This window comes from Lacerta agilis, chromosome 17, assembly GCF_009819535.1.
Source record: "Lacerta agilis isolate rLacAgi1 chromosome 17, rLacAgi1.pri, whole genome shotgun sequence".
NCBI classification, from domain to species: Eukaryota; Metazoa; Chordata; class Lepidosauria; order Squamata; family Lacertidae; genus Lacerta; species Lacerta agilis.
The window spans coordinates 35561961-35581390 of NC_046328.1; the positions used below are offsets into that span (position 1 = coordinate 35561961).

At 46.2% G+C, this 19430-nt stretch overlaps 1 protein-coding gene across 1 annotated transcript; it reads left to right on the forward strand.

Moving 5' to 3' along the window:
• Nucleotides 1–13915, forward strand: APH1A (aph-1 homolog A, gamma-secretase subunit). The gene is made up of 7 exons (XM_033135862.1): nucleotides 1–165; nucleotides 6236–6406; nucleotides 8444–8517; nucleotides 8961–9083; nucleotides 11406–11533; nucleotides 12813–12936; nucleotides 13635–13915. Exons 1-7 carry the CDS (start codon nucleotides 53–55, stop codon nucleotides 13697–13699), a joined length of 798 nt encoding a protein of 265 aa, XP_032991753.1. The 5' UTR covers nucleotides 1–52; the 3' UTR covers nucleotides 13700–13915.
• The last annotated feature ends 5515 nt before the right edge of the window (nucleotides 13916–19430 follow it).

Here is a 19430-nt window from a genome sequence, read left to right on the forward strand (position 1 = left end):
TCCCTCCCTGCCTGCCTGGTTCCTGCTACCTCCGGCGCTGCTTCTCGGGGCGATGGGGGCGGCGGTGTTCTTCGGCTGCACCTTCATCGCCTTCGGGCCGGCCTTGGCCCTGTGCCTGCTCACCGTGGCCGGGGACCCCCTGCGCGTCATCATCCTGGTGGCTGGGTCAGCAGAGGACTGATATATTTTTGGGGGGCGGAAGGGGGCTACTGGGGGGAATCTCCTCTTCCTCTTCTTTCTGGGGGGAGGAAAGTGGGGCCCGGTTGGGAAGGTATGACGTGGAGAGACAGCTCCGGGGCATGTGCAGAAAGACCTTCCGTGGTAGGTCTAGCAAAGAGAGGAAGGTTATGATTGAACGATGGATTGCAATATATATATATATTCTCCCCACATTTCCTGTTTGCAGGCAGAGAGATAATAGCCTTGTTTTGTTCTCGTGTTTTTTTGTTCTTGTGGAGGGGAGAAGGCTCTGGCCCCAGCCTCTCAAAGAGAAGGGAGAGGGGGCTTTCTATAGAATCATAGAATGTGCTCTGGTCCATGGGGTCACGAAGAGTCGGACACGACTGAACGACTGAACAACAACAACAAGAGTTGGAAGGGACCCCAAGGGTCATCTATTGCAACCCCCTGCAATGGAGGAATCTCAGCTAAAGCATCCCTGACAGGTGGCCATCCAACCTCTGCTTTAAAACCTGCAAGGAAAAGAGCTCGCCGCTTCCTGTCGGAAAGCTCTTCCTGATGTTTTTGGCTGGAATTAAGGCAGAGATCGTAGTCTTGCTCACGTGGGGAGGTTCTTGTGGAGGGGAGAGAGGGGTCTGGGGCATGTGCAAAGCGCTTCCTTTGCAGGCCCCAGACAAGCAGGGGGCAGGGAATTGTGACATTGAAAAATTGTTACTCCCACTTTTTTTTTTCATTTTAAATCGGAGATCATAGTGTTTTGCTTGGTTATATTTTGTGCAAACTTCCACCCACTTCCAAGGGTGGAGTAAGCTCAGTTTGAGTAGACCTGCAGAGGGTTGTGGGGCCTGGAGTGGGGGGGGGGTGGCAAGAGCCACAGTGGGGGCAATAGGGCTGATAGGTGGAGGCCTCCTCATTTTTCTAGGGTCAGGGGAGGGGCTTCTTGAGGTTATGAGGGTGATATGGAAAGACACGAAGGTGAGGGTGGGGAGGGGGCTCCATGCACAGAGCCCACCCTTTGAAGGTCCCAGTGTAGCAACGAGGGGCTATAACTGGTGGATTGCGAAATTATTATCTCACCTTTTCATTTTAAGGCGGCTTAATTGTATTTTTGGTTTTCCCTGTATGTTTGCTTAGTTAACCATCCCTATATCCATACTTTTACCCGGGAGTAAGTCCCGTTGTAATCGGTGTCATTTTAGTTCTTGAGGATTATTTATTTATTTGCACATAACTGCGCAACCGATGTGAAATCGTTTAAGCAGCTTACATAGAGAAAGCACAAGGCGATTCTCTAAATTGCTTTGATATGCTATCATAGGAAGCAACTCATAAATGGAAATAAATAAACAAACAATCCTTTTTTAAAAGAGAAGAAAAACATATTTCTCTCTCTCTCTATTATAACCAACAACAGTGCAAAGTGGGTGGGCATGAACTGACCCTTTTGCAGCTTATTGGCCAATTCTGCCCACCGGCCAAGACATTAACTAACTTTCCAGGCACTTCCTCTTCCTTTCTCTCTGATAAAGCACCCGGTTTAAAATACTATCTTAGCATCAGTGCTGCTACCCCAGCATGGAAATAATCATCTTTAAAAAATAAATAAATCAGAAACCATTTTTCTTGTGGTTTTTCTAAGGTGCTTGTTGGTCTTAAGAGCTCCTGGAAGTCACACAGTCTTCCCTGGGTCCTCTTCCCTTAAAACCCATATTTTAGGATCAGTGGGATTTGAACACAGTCAGACCCTTGGGTCCATCTAGCTCAGTATTGTCCACTCAGACTGGCAGCAGCTGTCCGGGGTTTCAGGCAGTGGGACGTTCCCAGCCTGACCTAAAAATTTTGAGGATTGCACTCTGGGATCTCCTGCGTGCAAAGTACGGTATGTGCTCTTATCACTGAGCTTCAGCCTTGTCCTCATGATTCCAAATTAAGGGTTGGATTTACTGCTTTGTCAATAATGTTGGAGATTTAACCCCAGACCTTCTGCATGCAAGGCAAGTTCCCTAGTGCTGAGCCAGGTCCTGTTGGCTGTGATTTATTTATTTTTTGCAGAAGTTACAATCCATGTCCTTTCCTTGTTTATTATTGCCTCTAGAGTGTAGGAAGCCGGTTCTGGAGCACATTTTGCTGGTGACGGCATGCTGGGCTCTGTTACAGATGGTGGGAGCTTGCTATGATGAGTTTTGGAGACGTATTGAGAGCAAGCAAGGTGGGGTCGATGCCTTCCTCTTCCTTGCATTTGAAGCCTGTACTTGTAAAACTCACCAGCAGCATTTATTCCCACTGAGAAAATCACAGCCCCTAAGGAAACATGCTAAACATCCCTTTGGAAACTGCAAGAAAGCACCTTTGGACAAAAGGGTGCATTGTGTGTCCTCTGCAGATCTAGATTTTCCAGTTCTGCTGTTCATTTACAAAAACAACAACCCCAAAGCCTGCATTGCATTCCTTCCTTCCTGCAACTGAGCATATGACAGAGGTTTGCATGTGACCGAACTTCCCTTAGATAGCTCAGAGGAGAGAAGTTAGATACATCATCGGCGCATGACGGCCTTAAGAAATTTAAGCAGAGATTTCTTATGCCTCCAACTCAACCTGTCTGGTTTGTGGCCGGTGGCCGACTCAGAGACTTCTCAAGTATAAAACTCGAAAGGGTTTCTGAAGTCCAAGATCAGGTATCCAATCGTGGTAGCAAACCCTGAGTGTAAACAGTTGCACCACGAAGGGAACGGGCCAATTGCTGTCTCTTAGCCCAGGCCAGGCCAGGGTGGATAAAAATCAATGATTTTTTAAAAAATATATGAAAAATCGATTTTTAAAATTTTTTAAATTGGATTTTTAAAAATAAAATGCTTTTTGGTGAAAATATATTACCATCCAAAGGTTATTCAATCATGAAATAAAGATTAGTTTTTTAATTATGTAGAATAAGGCTGTATATGTTTAATTTTTTTGGTAAATAAATTCCATTAATCCATTCACAATGTCATTTATGCTCTTCCAGAGGTTTTTGTATGATTATTGGGCAGTTTCTCTGCCTACAAGATATTATCACAGATGCTTGGTTTACTTTTTAATGCTATTGTTCTACAAACCTATGAATACAGAATCAACCCCTTCAGTGTTAAGTTTCAAGAAGTTCAGTTTGATTTAAATCAAATCCACCCTGGCCCAGGCATAGGCAAACTTGGCCCTCCAGATGTTTCAGGACTGCAACTCCCATCATCCCTAGTTAACAGGGCCAGTGGTCAGGGATGATGGGAATTGTAGTCTCAAAACATCTGGAGGGCCGAGTTTGCCTGTGCCTGTCTTAGCCTAACCTACCTCGCAGGGTTGATGTGAGGATAAAGTGGGGAGGGGGAAACAATGTATGCCACCTTGGAGGAAAGGTGGTTATTGACATCTGTCTGTTTCAAGAGACAATGGAATGTGCCTCCGGGGTGAAGTCAAAATTGCTGTGTTAGCAGCACCGAAGGGACCTCCCTGGACCGCAAACCTGGGGGCAGTGTGCCTGGAGGTCCTGGGCTGCCCAAACAATAAGACCCTCCTCTCGGCCTCTCTGATGTGGTCCAAAGGAAAGCAGAGCGAGATGTTTGGCACCAGATTGGCTGCAGGAGTTGCCAGAAGGAGACATACAAGGCATCTTAGGGACTCCACTCTGGATTTGTGTAGACTGAGTTTACTCCTTAGCCTTGTATTCTCCTGAAGATATCCTGCAAAGCAGCAGAGATTTAGGATCAGAGTTTCCCTCCTCCTAGATAGGCTACCTTCCCACCTGCCCCTCACTTCCTTCTGCAGCAGGTGCAGAAACAGCTCCTTCTTGGAGCCACTTCTGGTCTCGTCCGAGGGTTTGAGACCCATCGGCTACCCTCACCTGGTTTAGCCCCCAGTCCCCCAGGTTAGGTCGACAGCATCTCCAGCTACAGCCTGAAACCCTGGACAGCTGATGCCAATCCATGCGGATAATAACAATAATAATAATGTTATTTGTACCCTGCCCATCTGAACTGGGTTGCGCCAGGCACTCTGGGCGGCTTCCAGCATATATAAAAACTTAGCGATGATCCTGAGCTAGGTAGAGCTCAGGGGTCTGACTCTGTATAAGGGGGCTTCTAATATTCCTATGAGATAGTGCTGAATTTAAACCAGGGTGGATAAAAATCAATGATTCTTTTTATTTAAATTTTTTGGATCTTTTTAAAATTTAAATTGGATTTTAAAAATAAAATGCTTTTGGAGGAAAAATCTTTCTAAAGGTAGTTTTCTGTTTAAGCTAAATTATAGTCCAAAGGCTATTTATCAGGATTTGTTTCGTTTCGAATCCCTGCGACGGGGTGAGCTCCCGTTGCTCGGTCCCAGCTCCTGCCAACCTAGCAGTTCGAAAGCATGTCAAAGTGCAAGTAGATAAATAGGTACCGCTCCAGCGGGAAGGTAAACGGCGTTTCTGTGCGCTGCTCTGGTTCGCCAGAAGTGGCTTAGTCATGCTGGCCACATGACCCAGAAGCTGTACGCCGGCTCCCTCGGTCAGTAAAGCGAGATGAACGCCGCAACCCCAGAGTCGTCCGCGACTGGACCTAACGTTCAGGGGTACCTTTACCTTTAAAACTCAGTCTAAGTTTTTTATTATTATTACTGTTTAACCACATCAGTTAACAAACATGGATACATATGCTATAATTGTTTTATGTTAAATAAATTGTTAAATTGATATTAAGGAAATGATTATTTTTCTCCTTCCAATAAAGTACAGTACAGCAGAAAAATTGTCCAGATATAAACAGTTAACTTATTAAACCTCACAATAATTTCGTAATTATCTGTCTATGTATTTCTAATAGTATAAACCAAATCAGTAATTTTGGATATGACTGTAAAAAACTACTCTGAAAATTTATGGTTCCAAAAATGTAACCTTCATCTGGTTGTAAATATTAAGATTATACCAGCAAGAATGAGTCTTTCTGTAAAATAAAAATAAAAAAGATTTAAATCAAGTCTTACTGACTAGTGATTTAAATCGTAATTTAAATTGATTTGATTTTAAATCAAATCCACCCTGATTTAAATAAATGATAAGGCTTGACAGGGTGGGGGTTTCTGGCAAGTGGTACTTGGAAGCATTCCTGCCCCCCCCCAAAAAAACGCATGGGAGAGGGGCTGTTCAACTCAGCTGTTGTCAGCCTGAGGCCCTGCAGCTGTTTTGAACTACAACTCCCATCAGCCCCAGCGGTAGTCTGGAATATCTGGAGGGGCCCTAAGTTGACGAAGGTTGGCTTAGCTTCTTCCCGCGAAGCAGAACGAATTCTGCCATACTAGATCGTGATTTAAAGAGGTTGCAGAAAGTGGGTTATCCTGTTGTGGATCTCTTCTCCCCAAGTGCAGAGTGAAGTGGTACCTTGGTTCTCAAACGCCTTGGTTCCCAAACGCCGAAAACCCGGAAGTAAGTGTTCCGGTTTCCAAACATTTTTCAGAAGCCGAACGTCTGATGCAGCTGTCGGTTATTGTTTCCGGGGCACTTGCACCAATCAGAAGCTGCGCCTTGGTTTCTGTACATTTCAGAAATCAAACAGACGGATTAAGTTTGGCGCTTTTGTTTTTGCCATTTATTTTGGGGTTTTTTGTGGAACCCAGTTCAGTTATTGATTGATTGATTGAGTGACCGTGGAAATGGATAAAAGCCCCCCCCATCCAAACAATGACTGTCATCAGTGCAGTTAAGAAAAAAAGTTAAATTTAATTTTTATCACCTAAAATACTGTCGTACTTATTTTATAGTACAGTACATTGATTATTGCTTTCATTTTATGGATCAATGGTCTCGTTAGATAGTAAAATTCATGTTGAAATGCTCTTTTAGGGGTTCTTTTTTAAAGTCTGGAACGGATTAATCCGTTGCATTGCTTTCTATGGGAAAGCGCGCCTTGGTTTTGGAACGCTTTGGTTTTGGAACGGACTTCTTCCGGAACGGATTAAGTTTGAGAACCAAGGTACTACTGGATGCGCACACCTGTTAATAATGGTTAATGTCCTTTTATTTCTCTCGCTGTCTATTCAGGGCCTTTTTCTGGCTGGTCTCCCTCCTCTTGGCCTCATTGATCTGGTTTATTTCGGTCCACCTGAGCGACCGGGAAGATGGGCGTCTACAGTACGGCCTTCTGATGTTCGGGGCGGCTGTCTCGGTCTTGCTCCAGGAAGCCTTTCGCTTTGCGTACTTCAAGCTCCTCAAGTAAGAGTGCCTTGCTAAGCTGTGGCAAATATTCCCACTTCTGCGCCGATTTTTATTTTAGTTTTTTATTTATAATTTTTGAAATTTATGCACTCCATTAGTTTTACAATCAATTTAACATTTTGAAATTTGACTTCCTTCTGATTTCTGCTGTTCCTTAAATTTATTTTTTAATATCTTCTGCATATCCAAATTCATGTAATTTTCTCATTTAATTATCCAATGTAAATATATACTCTTATGAAACGGCAGGTTATTAAAATAATCCTGCTAATGTTTTTATCTGTTTACAATTTATCTGCAAATATTCAATAAACCATTTCCATTCTTTTATAAAAAGTTTGTTATCTTGATTTCTTATTCTCCCGGTAAGTTTTACAATTTCTGCACGAGTTTGGTAATCCATTCTTCCTTTGCTGGGACTTCTGTCCACTTTTGGGCAAGTAGCATTCTTGCTGCTGTAGTAACAGACATAAATAAATTTCTGTACAATTTAGGTAGTTCTGTCCCTATCATTCCCAAAAGAAAAGCTTCTGGGTTTTTTTTAAAATAAAAGTTATTTTGAACTTCCTTTTCAATTCATTATATATCATTTCCCAGTAAGCTTTAACTTTAATACAAGACCACTTCTGCGCCGATTTTGGGTGGCACCAAAGATATCAGCCCTGTAGCTGGTTTTTCCTTCCTCAAATACAACAAAATGTGCCCTTCAGAGGTGGAATCTTTTTGGCTTCATCCCTGCCCAAAAGTTGGATTCACTGCTGTGGTTCTCAAGAACTTAAGAAGAACTCTGCTGGATTGTAGCTTTCGATAGCATTTTCTTTTTCCACGAATTTTCTTAATTCCCTTTTAAAGCTAGCTGGATTGGTGGCAATCGCTGCTTCCTGTGGCAGCGAGTTCCATAGTTTAACCATGCACCGCTTGCAGTATTTTTCAGTGTATAAGACGACCCCTATTTTTTTTTAACCCGAAATTAAGAAATTAAGTTGTTTAGCTTTTGGGGGGGCAGGGGAGGTCTTCCTCCAATTGCTCACTCGCCTGCCCGCCACTGCTGTTCGCTTGCCACAGCCACTGCCGATCACACACCTTGCCACAGCTGCCAATCGCCTGCCCGCCTCGCCGCAGCCACCCATCGCGTCCCCAATTGCTGCAGCCACAGTCAATCGCCTGCCCACCTTGCTGCAGCCGCCAATCATCCGCCCAATTGCCGCTGCCAATCTCCTGCTTGCTGCTGCCAGTAATCGCATGTCTCCCCTCTGCATTCACTATCTGTGTATAAGACGACACCCAATTTTTGCCTTATTTTTTTTTATAGCAAAAACAATCGTCTTTTTCACAGAAAAATATTTCCCTTTGTTGCTGCACTGTTTCCAGCACTTGCTTAAACCAATATCTGTTTAGGCAAGGCCCTATCCAGACTGTTTCTTTTCATTTACCTTTGATTTTTAATTACTTACCCTTCGAATGTTTGTAAACACCTTTTTATAATGGTCTTTTATTGATAAATTTAATGTGGCGTCCTTTTTTTTTAAACAAAACAAACCACTCAAGGGTTTTTTTTTATTACAATCAAGTGGGGTGTATAAATTTTGTTGAGTAAATAAAAGTAAGCTGATCGATCTATCTCCTTTATATGCATACTGAAGGATACAAAAGTATATAAATCAAGACATAAAATTGGAGTCTGTTCATAAAAGGAGATACTTTGTGATAAAACTAATAAACAAATGAAAAACAATTGTGCAATGAAATTTCCTAAATACAAGGTGTGGGGGAAATGCAGCTGTGCATCAGAAATAAAATGGATTATGGTTCGAAACAAAATTAACGAGTCAGAACCTAGGAGCTCTTGGGTAAACATGGAAGTTTTTAAAGAGACATTCAGGGATTATTTAGTTGTGGTTCCTGCATTGCCAGAGGTTGGACTACCCAACCTTTGATGCCTCTTCCATCTCTCTGCTATGAAAATCTCGCTACTGTCTCTGCCTCACAAACGGCCGACCAATTTCCTGCTTTCTTTTTGCATCCTGCCCTCAGGAAAGCTGACGAAGGGTTGGTGACCATCAGCGAAGACGGCCGGTCTCCCATCTCGATCAAGCAGATGGCATATGGTGAGCAATTTGCAGGCTGCTGCCTTTCTGACGTGTCTTGTCTCCCTACGTGCTCCACAACTGTCACTGAAACTGTTCCTCCTTGTAGAATCCAGATGTCCTTTTTTTGCTAGCTTGGACCAAGAGCCCTTTTCTGGCCTTAAAAAGCAGCCGCCTGTAACCGACAAAGCTAAAGCAGAAGCCCTGTACACTTCAGAATTCGGTTTCCTTTAAAGCTCTGTTTTCAGAGCAGTCCCTCCCTCCAAAGTGAAGGAACAACTTTGCTAACTTATTCAGGCCTCTTGAGTTGTCCTTCCTCTGTGTGTGTGTGCAAATTCCATTATAAATGGGTCTCGCGATGGCCGCTGCTAGTTTGGAAAGGGATGTCCTTTAAGATGAGTCACAGCATGGCAATAAATGTTCTCAAAGTGCTGTGAAATTGGGTTTGTCCTTCTCTTCCGCAGTGTCGGGTCTCTCCTTTGGAATCATCAGCGGGGTCTTCTCCGTCATCAACATCCTTGCGGACTCCATTGGGCCAGGCACCGTGGGAATCCATGGGGATTCGCCCCATTACTTCATCACTTCAGGTGACATTCGTTCGGGGACATAAGGAAGGCCACCGAAACCGAGCCAGACCTCTGGGGTCCATCTAAGTTCTCAATGGTTCCCTGTGGGTGGGGGAAACCTATGCCCCCTAAAATCCTAAAAGAGAACATGAAGTGTAACACCAGTGTGGTGTAGAGGTTAAGAGTGGTAGACTCGTAATCTGGGGAACCGGGTTCGTGTCTCCGCTCCTCCACATGCAGCTGCTGGTTGACCTTGGGCTAGTCACACTTCTTTGAAGTCTCTCAGCCCCACTCACCTCACAGAGTGTTTGTTGGGGGGAATGAAAGGAAAGGAGAATGTTAGCCGCTTTGAGACTCCTTAGGGTATTGATAAAGCGGGATATCAAATCCAAACTCTTTTCTTCTCAGCCCTTATATACCTGACAGACACCTGCACTCCCCAGGTGAGGCCCTCCTCAGGATAACTAGCTTATCAGGAGGCCCATTCCATACAATAGAGCAGACACCCCCAAACTCAGCCCTCCAGATGTTTTGGGACTACAGTTCCCATCATCCCTGACCACTGGTCCTGTTAGCTAGGGATGATGGGAGTTGTAGTCCCAAAACATCTGGAGGGCCAAGTTTGGGGGTGCCTGCAGTAGAGAAACAGGGCCTTCAAGGCTGTGGCACCTCTCATTTGGAATTCTGACCTGCTAAATATTGGAGAGGTGTTGTCTGTTGAGTTTTTGGTTTCGTGCTGCATACCTTCCTCTTCCTGCAAGCAGTCCAAGAACAGATCTTTCCTTTCATTTATAAATTTTCTGTTTTACAATTTAAAATACTCATTTAAACAACCTTAAAATATTGATGACTTCCCTTCTTCTCTTTCCATGGTTCATTTTGCATAACATAAATCCTTTGCATATTTTATGTAAACTAAACCATTCAGTATTCCATTATTGCACCCATCAAAGCATATTTACACTGTTGAATTTATCTTAATGCTGCCAGCGTTTTCAAATGTACACAATTTCCCCCCACATATTCAATAAACGTTTTCCAATCTTCTTTAAACGTATGTTCTTCTTGTTCTCTTATTCTATAAGTTAAGCTGCACGTATTTCATCAGTTTAAGTTGCCATTCTTCTTTGCTTGGGACCTCTCATTTTCCATTTTTGGGCTAACAAAACATGGGCCGCAGTAGTAGTAGCATACATAAATAACCTTTTTTTGTCAAGAAGAGATCTTTCCTAGTCTTCTGTGTGTTGTTGTTGTTGTTCAGTCGTTCAGTCGTGTCCGACTCTTCGTGACCCCATGGACCAGAGCACGCCAGGCACTCCTGTCTTTCACTGCCTCCTGCAGTTTGGCCAAACTCATACCAGTCACTTCGAGAACACTGTTCAACCATCTCATCCTCTGTCGTCCACTTCTCCTTGTGCCCTCCATCTTTCCCCACATCAGAGTCTTTTCCAGGGAGTCTTCTCTTCTCATGAGGTGGCCAAAGTACTGTACTGGAGCCTCAACCTCAGGATCTGTCCTTCCAGGGAGCACTCAGGGCTGATTTCTTTAAGGATGGATAAGTTTGATCTTTTTGCAGTCCATGGGACTCTCAAGAGTCTCCTCCAGCACCATAATTCAAAAGCATCAATTCTTCGGCGATCAGTCTTCTTTATGGTCCAGCTCTCACTTCCATACATTACTACTGGGAAAACCAGAGCTTTAACTATACTAACTATATTAACTTCTGTGTGTAGTGGGATTGGTTTTAAGATGTCCGATCACTCCTGCCTTTGGGAGGAAGGATATATGTTCCAGGGGTCAGCAACCTTTTTCAGCCAGACCATGTGTTGGGCCGGACTATATTTTGCAGAAAAAAATGAATGAATTCCTATGCCCCACAAATAACCCAGAGATGCATTTTAAATAAAAGGGCACATTCTACTCATGTAAAAACACGCTGATTCCCAGACTGTCTGTGGGCCGGATTGAGAAGGCAATTGGGCCACATCTGGCCCACAGGCCTTAAGTTGCCTACCCCTGATATAGATAAAATAAAACAGGTACCCATCATCCCTGATTGTTGGCTAATGGGAGTTGCTGTCCAAAATTATCTGGCTGGCCAAACTGTCCCCTGCCCTGATCCACACCGACTAATAAAGGCTCTCCAGTAATGGGACAATCGCAGCCGTACGTGGGGTGCTGGCCACTTGGCAGTCCAAAAAATATTGGCAAATGCTTCTCCAAACTGGCACTGTCCACATGGAACAGACTGCCAAACTACCGATTTTGAGAAACAGTCTTCTGCAGCGTAAATCGTAATTGCCGCGATGTGGTTTGACCATTCTCCTGCCCTCCTCCTTTCAGCCTTCCTCACGATGGCGCTGGTTTTCCTACACACATTCTGGGGCACGATCTTCTTCGATGCCTGCGAGAAGGGCCGCTACTGGACTCTGGCGTTGGTGGTCGCCAGTCACCTGGTCACGTCCGGCTTGGTGAGTAGAATGACCTGTGTTACATCGGAACGTCAGGAGGGCACTTTTGGATCAGGCCCCAGTCTATTCCAACGTCCTGTTCTCGCAGTGGCCGAATGCCCCCAAGAACCTAGGAATCGAGATAGACTGCCTCTGGAGCTGGAGGTTCCATAAGAAAGTCAGAAGAGCCCTCTAGCTGGGTCAGGTGAGTGGCTCATCTAGTCCAGCATCCTGTTCTCATGGTGGCCGGGCAGATGCCTGAAAGAGAAACTCGCAGAGAAGACGTGGATGCAGGAACACTCCTGCATATTTCTTCACGCAGCGCATGGTTAATCTGTGGAACTCCCTACCACAAGAGACAGTGATGGCCACTAAGTTGGGTGGCTTTAAAGAAGGATTGGGCAAATTCGTAGAGCGAAGCTATCAGTGGCCATGAGGCACAATGGTTACGTTCTACCTCCACGGCCGGAGGCAGCGATGCCTCTGAATTCCAATTGCTGGAAACCGCAGCAGGGGAGAATTTCTCTTGTGCCCGAATTCTGTTTTTGGGTTTCCCACAGGCATTGGGTGAGAACAGGATGCTAGACAAGATGGGCCTGATCCTGCAGGTCACTTACTTTGTTTTTATACTGTCCCTTATACTGTTGTTTATTGTTGGGGTGGGGTGGGGATTTCTCCATTTAATAGTGAGTATTGGATTCACACGGTAATGTGAATAGTCATATTCACACGCCCCTTTTAGAAATCTTCTGAGGTTAAAGGTCTCAAACGACGTGTGGTCCTGGCTCAGTTTACAACCACCCCTCTCCCCAGATTTCTAAAGGCTTTCCTGTGTGCTTTTGCTGGTGTTGCAAAGGAAACTGAGGCCTGCTAGCAGGACTCTTTAATTCGTTTTCCTCGCACCCCCTACCTTCTCCGTTCTCCTTAGCAGTGTAGGAGGAGGAGGAGAGGCTGGTGGGAGGACGTTAAATGCGAGATTTGCAGTCACGTGAAAACCATCTGGCCTCCTAGAACAGCAGGGAATTATCCCCTAAGCCACATCGGTCAGCCGCAGTTGCCGTGGAGACGAGCCTGGGCTGCCTGCTTTGAAGAGGTTTATGGGATGTGGAGGGGATTGGCAGCAGCCGCAAGGAGAGGATATGGGATCAGATCATAGAGCTGGAAGGGCCCTCCCTAGGTCATCCAGTCCAACCCCCTGCAATGCAGGAACCACAGCTAAAAGACTGGATATGGAGCACATTTATTGTGGTCTGAAATCCTTTGTTCTCTCTCTTCCCCCCCCCCCCCTCCATCTCCCCAGACGTTTCTAAATCCTTGCTACGAAGCCAGCCTCATCCCTATCTTCATCATCACCTTCTCCATGGGGGTCTGGGCGTTCTTCACTGCTGGAGGTTCCTTGCGGAGCATCGTCACCTGCCTGTCATGTGAGGGTCGCACTTCTGTGTGGGAGAGGAACGGGTGCAGGGCAACAGCTAAAACAGACACCACCGCCCCCAAGCCCACCTGGGTTTATATAGGCATGGGTAGGAGCAGAAACGGCTTGCTTGAGCCAAGCAAATAGCTTTAATTTAAAAAAAAAATATTTAAAGGATCCTCCAAGTTTCTAGTCCATATGGCTGCAGGGATTTCATAGGATTTTGCATAGCATGGAGAAAGGGATGTTTTCATCTCTCTCTCATAACACTGGAACTCGTGGGCTTCGGAGTATTCAGGACAGGTAAAAGGAGTGCTTCTCCACACAGTGCCTAGTTGAACTTGGGAACTCAGTCCTGCAGGAGACAGTGATGGTTCCCAGAGTGGTTTAACGGCCAATTCCTTCTTCCCAGGGAATTCTGGGAGTTGTTTCTCCGGTGGGAACAGAGGGCCTCCTCCTAGCATGCTCTCAGCACCCTTAATAAACTACAGTTCCCAGGATCCTTTGGGGGAAGCCATGTCTGCCTAAATTGATCCAGTTTAAAGTGGTTAAGATAGGGCCAGAGTCTTACTAGCAGACAGCAGGCCAAAGATTGCCCAACTGGCAGCAGTGACCACCCAGATAACGTGGCTTAGATGGAGTCTAGCTGGGTGGTTGCCTCTATACATCTGTCTGTCTTCATCCTGACACAGCCCACTTTTCTTCCAGGCCGGCGAAAGGAAGCTGACCACGTGATGGTCTACTCTGCGCTGCAGCTTCCTGTGGAGGACTGAGCCCACCCTTTTTTTGGCATCCTGGATCTGAGGATGTTCTTGAGGACCACCCAAGTGCCCTTCTGTTGGCTGCAGCCTCGCCAATCAAATCCACGCCTTCTCTCTTCCCTCCCTCCTCTGTCTGGGAGGCACAAGTCCAGAGTTGACCCTCCTGGCCCAAGGGATGATTCCTTTGGCCCGAACTGGCAGCTCTGATGGCAGGATGATAACTACTCCAGGAAGTGCCCATTACATATTCCATGTGGTTGGGAATTCAATATTCCATGTGGTTGGTTTCCCTACCCTCCCTCCAGTAGATGTAGGGAGGTGTATTTTCTTGGCTCTGATCTGCAAAATGGAGAACGTCGGTTAATCTCTAAGCCGTTTCATCTTTTCGGTAGAGGTAAACAAAGCCACATAAATTGTACTCCGGTCTTTTCTTGGGACACACCATTTCCTGGAGCCAAAATGAGCCCCCTTTCCCTCTTCTTCAACATCTGGGAGCTCAGGATATACAACTAGTTCTCTTTCTGGGATCTGTGATGTTGACGTAAGTGGTGTGAAGTTAGCGGTGCCTAAGCTAGGTGCCCATTACTCCTGGTTGGCAGCTTTGGCCAGAGGGCCAAGAGAGGAGAGCAGGCCTGCTCGACCACAATCCACCACCCTCAAATGAAGCGATTCCTGTCAGCATCATAATGGCAACTGGAAGCTGGTTGGAGCTCTTCAAGAGGGCCCGGATTTGGCCCTGGTGCCGTTAGTTGCCGATCCTGTTCTAATCTGCAAAGAGAGCACGATCCCCTCAAGTGACCAGGTTACTCTAGATCAGTCTTGCTGACGGCGGCGAGGGTCTGTCACCCACTTTTTGCTGTTAAAACTCCCAAACTGGAACGATCCCTTGTTCTGAAATAATCCTCCCTCTGTGTGAAATTGTTTTTGTTTTACTGTCGAACTTTTTCAAGGACAAAAACTGAACTGAAGGTTTTTTTTTTTTTTCATTCGAGTGGAGAGAAGGAAGGCACATGAAAAAGCCTTTGCACTGAAATGCCTTTCTGTTGTCCTCGATGTGTTGAAACACTGGAGCCCGGGCTTTATTCATATATATGTGTCTGAGTGCGCAAGGGCAGCCCTCCCCCTAAGTTGTTGGGGTCTCCCAGCTCCCAACATTCCCTTGCTCCTTGGCCATCTTGGCAGGGGCTGATGGGAGCTGGACGCCCAGCAATATCTGGTGGGCCACAGGTGAGCTCCCTCAGTGCTAGCCGTCGCCAAGCCCAAGCTCCACGAAAGATAGCAGGCCCCTTAGATGATGAGAGCAGCCTTCAGGGGATGTTTGGGGAAGGGAAGAAGATGACTGAGGTCAGGTTGAGTCTGTAGGGTTGCCATATTTCAAAAAGTGAAGATCCGGACAATAAAGTTGTTGAGCTTGCTTCCTTCTTTCCTTGCTTCCTTCCATTACCAAAAAAAACACACTTCCGACATGCATTTCCCCGTACTTTTAAACCAATTATCAGAAATTCTGCCTGGACTCTTCTTTTCGGCAGACGGATCCCGGGTATGCCTGCGAAATTCTGGACGTATGGCAGCCCTATGAGTGTGGAGTCACCAAAGGCTTAGTTGCCACCTCCGACTGAAGATGGCTGTGTGGCTAGCGGCCAGTGCCAAGGCAAATAGGGCTTTCTCCATAAAGAGGAAGAGTTTGAACGATTCTGCCCCCACCCACCCACTTTCAAACAGGAACAAGAGAAGAAGGTTGTCTCTCCCTGTGGTCCTCCCCCAACTCTATGGTTGTGGCTGCCAGCCAGTGAGGAGCAGCATTGGAATCTTGGCAGGAAAGCATCTGTGTTGCAGCAGGAAGTTTTAGCGCCATCTGCCGGCCAGGAAGTGCCACTGCGTCCACAATAACATGCTACTGCTTTGATATGGCTGGGGAAGGAGAGGAATTTAAAGGGTTTGGGGTTTGTTTGTTTTTGACAAATCACCAGTCCTTTAAACATAGAGATGTATATTGAAGCCAGGGTCCTTTTTGCTATCATCCCTGTTGGTGCAATGAATAAAAGGACCTCTCTTGTAACTGGGCTTCCTGCGTCGGGAGTGGCAAAACTTCATGTTGTTATTATTTTTCTGCAGATGCAAAGGGTGGCATTGCTAGCGATGGGTGGAACTGTTATAAGTGTCCCCTGCTGGTTTTGGTGGTGGGTCTGGGATCCCATCTTCAGGATTGCAGTTGGCACGATTGCACTCCATTAGACAAGCAAAGAGGGTCTTGCACGAGGGAGGCTGTGTGCCCCCACTCCCTGAAGAATCATAGAATTGCGGAGTTCTTCCTAACGCGGGTGGCGCTGTGGTCTATACACCACAGAGTCTAGGGCTTGCCAATCAGAAGGTTGGCGGTTCGAATCCCCGCGACAGGGTGAGCTCCCATTGTTCGGTCCCTGCTCCTGCCCACCTAGCAGTTCAAAAGCACGTAAAAGTGCAAGTAGATAAATAGGTACTGCTCCGGTGGGAAGGTAAACGGCGTTTCCGTGCGCTGCTCTGGTTCGCCAGAAGCGGCTTAGTCATGCTGGCCATATGACCCGGAAGCTGTCTGCAGACAAACACCGGCTCCCTTGGCCTATAGAGTGAGATGAGTGCTGCAACCCCAGTGTTGTCCGCGACTGGACCTAATGGTCAGGGGTACCTTTACCTTCCTAACGCCTAGTGGGAATCTCAGTTCTTGCTGTTAGAGTTCATCAGTTTGGGTCCTGCCCTCGGGAACAGCAGGAAACAAACTTGCTCCATCTTCCACAGGGCAGAAGGAAGAGGGCCAAGGGGAGTTTTCCTCCCCTAACCCACAGCAAAAGCCCAGAGATACCCCCCACCTCGCAGACCGAGGGATCCTCTTTGCAAGGAAGGCTGGTGGTTTTAAAATGCCCACCTCTCAGAGGCCTCTGGCTATTTTTGGCAGGGAATGCAGGGACCGGCTGATCCTGTGTTGGCAACACTCGGATGCACACACACACACCACCGCCACAAACTGCATTCTGCTCCCAGGTCTCGGCTGGTGTGGAATGTCGCGGAATCCCTAATCGCGGTTCCCATGTCAACACGCAAATAAGGAATTGCAGGGAGGGGGGGTTCTGTTTGGCCATCCTCTGTACAATCTGTAGGCATGCTCTATTTCGAGGTTGGAATCCTAACGTCATAGCATTGGAGAACTGAAGAGTTGGGAGGGACCCCCAAGAGCCATCTAGTCCCAACCTCCAACTCAGATGGCAGAGCGGCCCCGGGTTCAATCCCCAATGGCGTCACCAGGCAGGGCTGCGAGAGAGAGAGACCCCTGCCTGAAAACTGGAGAACCACCACTGCCAGTCACTGTGTAGAGTCTATAGTGTAAGTTTATGCTGCACTTGATGGGCCAGGACTCCGATTTGGTACAGGGCAGCTTCCTGCTTGAATCAGTCCAGAACCATGAGGACTAGACACTCGCATTGTTTTCAATGGGAGGGCTGTATCTCAGTGGTAGAGCATCTGCTTTGCGTGCAGAAGGCCCCAGGTTCTGACCCTTTACCCGAAACCCTGGAAAGCCAACTGCTGCCAGTCAGTGTTGACAAGTACTAAGATGGACCCTGACGGCCTGATTCAGCATATGGTGTTGCCCTGTGGCCTGTTGGCTTGGGAATTACAGAAACCATCTCCTCTGTGCTTCGTGGCTTCTCCCCCACCCAACCCCACATTTTAAAGAGATTATGAAACAGCTTATTATGAACCAGGCGGAGGGCCTTCTCGGTGGTGGCGCCCACCCTGTGGAACACCCTCCCATCAGATGTCAAGGAAATAAACAACTATCTGGCTTTTAGAATCCAAAGCAGTATGCAGTCATTGGGGCAAAAAAGGGGGAGGGACTTTTATTTCTTTCATAAAGTGGTTAGATGGAAACGATCTGCTCAAAAGGAGGCTCAGTCTACATTTGCTTGCAACTCTGGCTCCAGGAGGAAATACAGGGTGTGGATGTTTTAAATCCATGAAAATAACAAGAGTGTATCTGATTGTGATTGATTTATTTTTAAGGGGAGGGGGGGACACCCGGGTGCAAAGAAATCGTAAACTGTACAAACCCAAAACTCTTTGTACATCTGTTCCTTGTTATTTGTCAAACCTAGAAGGCTGTAACAACCTTTTTTCTTTATAAACAACCTGCATTTTTCTCCCTTCTTATCAGCCTTGCTCTCAAGATGTTGACCCTGTAAACTTCCTCAACTCGTCATTTGCGCTGGCCGATGGAAGCCAGAGTACATTATCCGGAGGGCATCTGCCCGAGAGAAAGGCACCATAAATTCCTGCTCTCTGGGCAGAACAAAGCAGAGGTGGGGGGGCCTTTAGCGATCCAGGTGTTGCTGAACTACAGGTGAAACTCGAAAAATTAGAATATCGTGGGAAAGGTTCATTTCTTTCAGTAATTCAACTTAAAAGTTGAAACTAATGTATGAGATAGACTCATGACAGGCAAAGCAAGATATGTCAAGCCTTTTGTTGTTGTTCAGTCGTGTCCGACTCTTCGTGACCCCATGGACCAGAGCACGCCAGGCACCCCTATCCTCCACTGCCTCCCGCAGTTTGGCCAAACTCATGCCAGTTGCTTCGAGAACCCTGTCCAACAATCTCATCCTCTGTCGTCCCCTTCTCCTTGTGCCCTCCATCTTTCCCAACATCAGGGTCTTTTCCAGGGAGTCTTCTCTTCTCATGAGGTGGCCAAAGTACTGGAGCCTCAGCTTCAGGATCTGTCCTTCCAGTGAGCACTCAGGGCTGATTTCTTTAAGGATGGATAAGTTTGATCTTTTTTGCAGTCCATGGGACTCTCAAGAGTCTCCTCCAGCACCATAATTCAAAAGTATCAATTCTTCAGCGATCAGTCTTCTTTATGATCCAGCTCTCACTTCCATACATTACTACTGGGAAAACCATAGCTTTAACTATACGGACCTTTGTCGGCAAGGTGATGTCTCTGCTTTTTAAGATGTCAAGCCTTTATTTGTTATAATTGTGATGATTATGGTGTACAGCTGATGAGAACCCCAAATTAACAATTTCAACTTTGGGGTTTTCATCAGCTGTGCGCCATAATCATCACAATTATAACAAGCAAAGGCTTGGCATATCTGGAATACTGGAATACTGTGTCCAGTTCTGGGCACCACAGTTCAAGAAGGATACTGACAAGCTGGAACGTGTCCAGAAGAGGGCAACCAAAATGGTCAAAGGCCTGGAAATGATGCCTTATGAGGAACGGCTTAGGGAGCTGGGTATGTTTAGCCTGGAGAAGAGAAGGTTAAGGGGTGATATGATAGCCATGTTCAAATATATAAAAGGATGTCATCTAGAGGAGGGTGAAAGGTTGTTTTCTGCTGCTCCAGAGAAGCGGACACGGGGCAATGGATTCAAACTACAAGTAAGAAGATTCCACTTAAACATTAGGAAGAACTTCCTGACAGTGAGAGCTGTTGGACAGTGGAATTTGCTGCCAAGGAGTGTGGTGGAGTCTCCTTCTTTGGAGATCTTTGAGCAGAGGCTTGACAGCCATATGTCAGGAATGCTTTGATGGTGTTTCCTGCTTGGCAGGGAGTTGGACTGGATGGCCCTTGTGGTCTCTTCCAACTCTATGATTCTATATCTCGCTTTGCATCTCATGAGTCTATATATCATATATTAAACTCCAGTAGCTAATGAAAACAATTGCTTACATAAATGGATTTTTCCACAATATTCTAATTTTTCGAGT

Coding starts and splice junctions, on each gene's coding strand:
- APH1A (XM_033135862.1), top strand. CDS start 53: ATGGGGGCGGCGGTGTTCTTCGGCTGCACCTTCATCGCCTTCGGGCCG. Junction 6,407..8,443: donor GCGTACTTCAAGCTCCTCAA/GTAAGAGTGCCT, acceptor TCCTGCCCTCAG/GAAAGCTGACGAAGGGTTGG. Junction 12,937..13,634: donor CATCGTCACCTGCCTGTCAT/GTGAGGGTCGCA, acceptor CTTTTCTTCCAG/GCCGGCGAAAGGAAGCTGAC.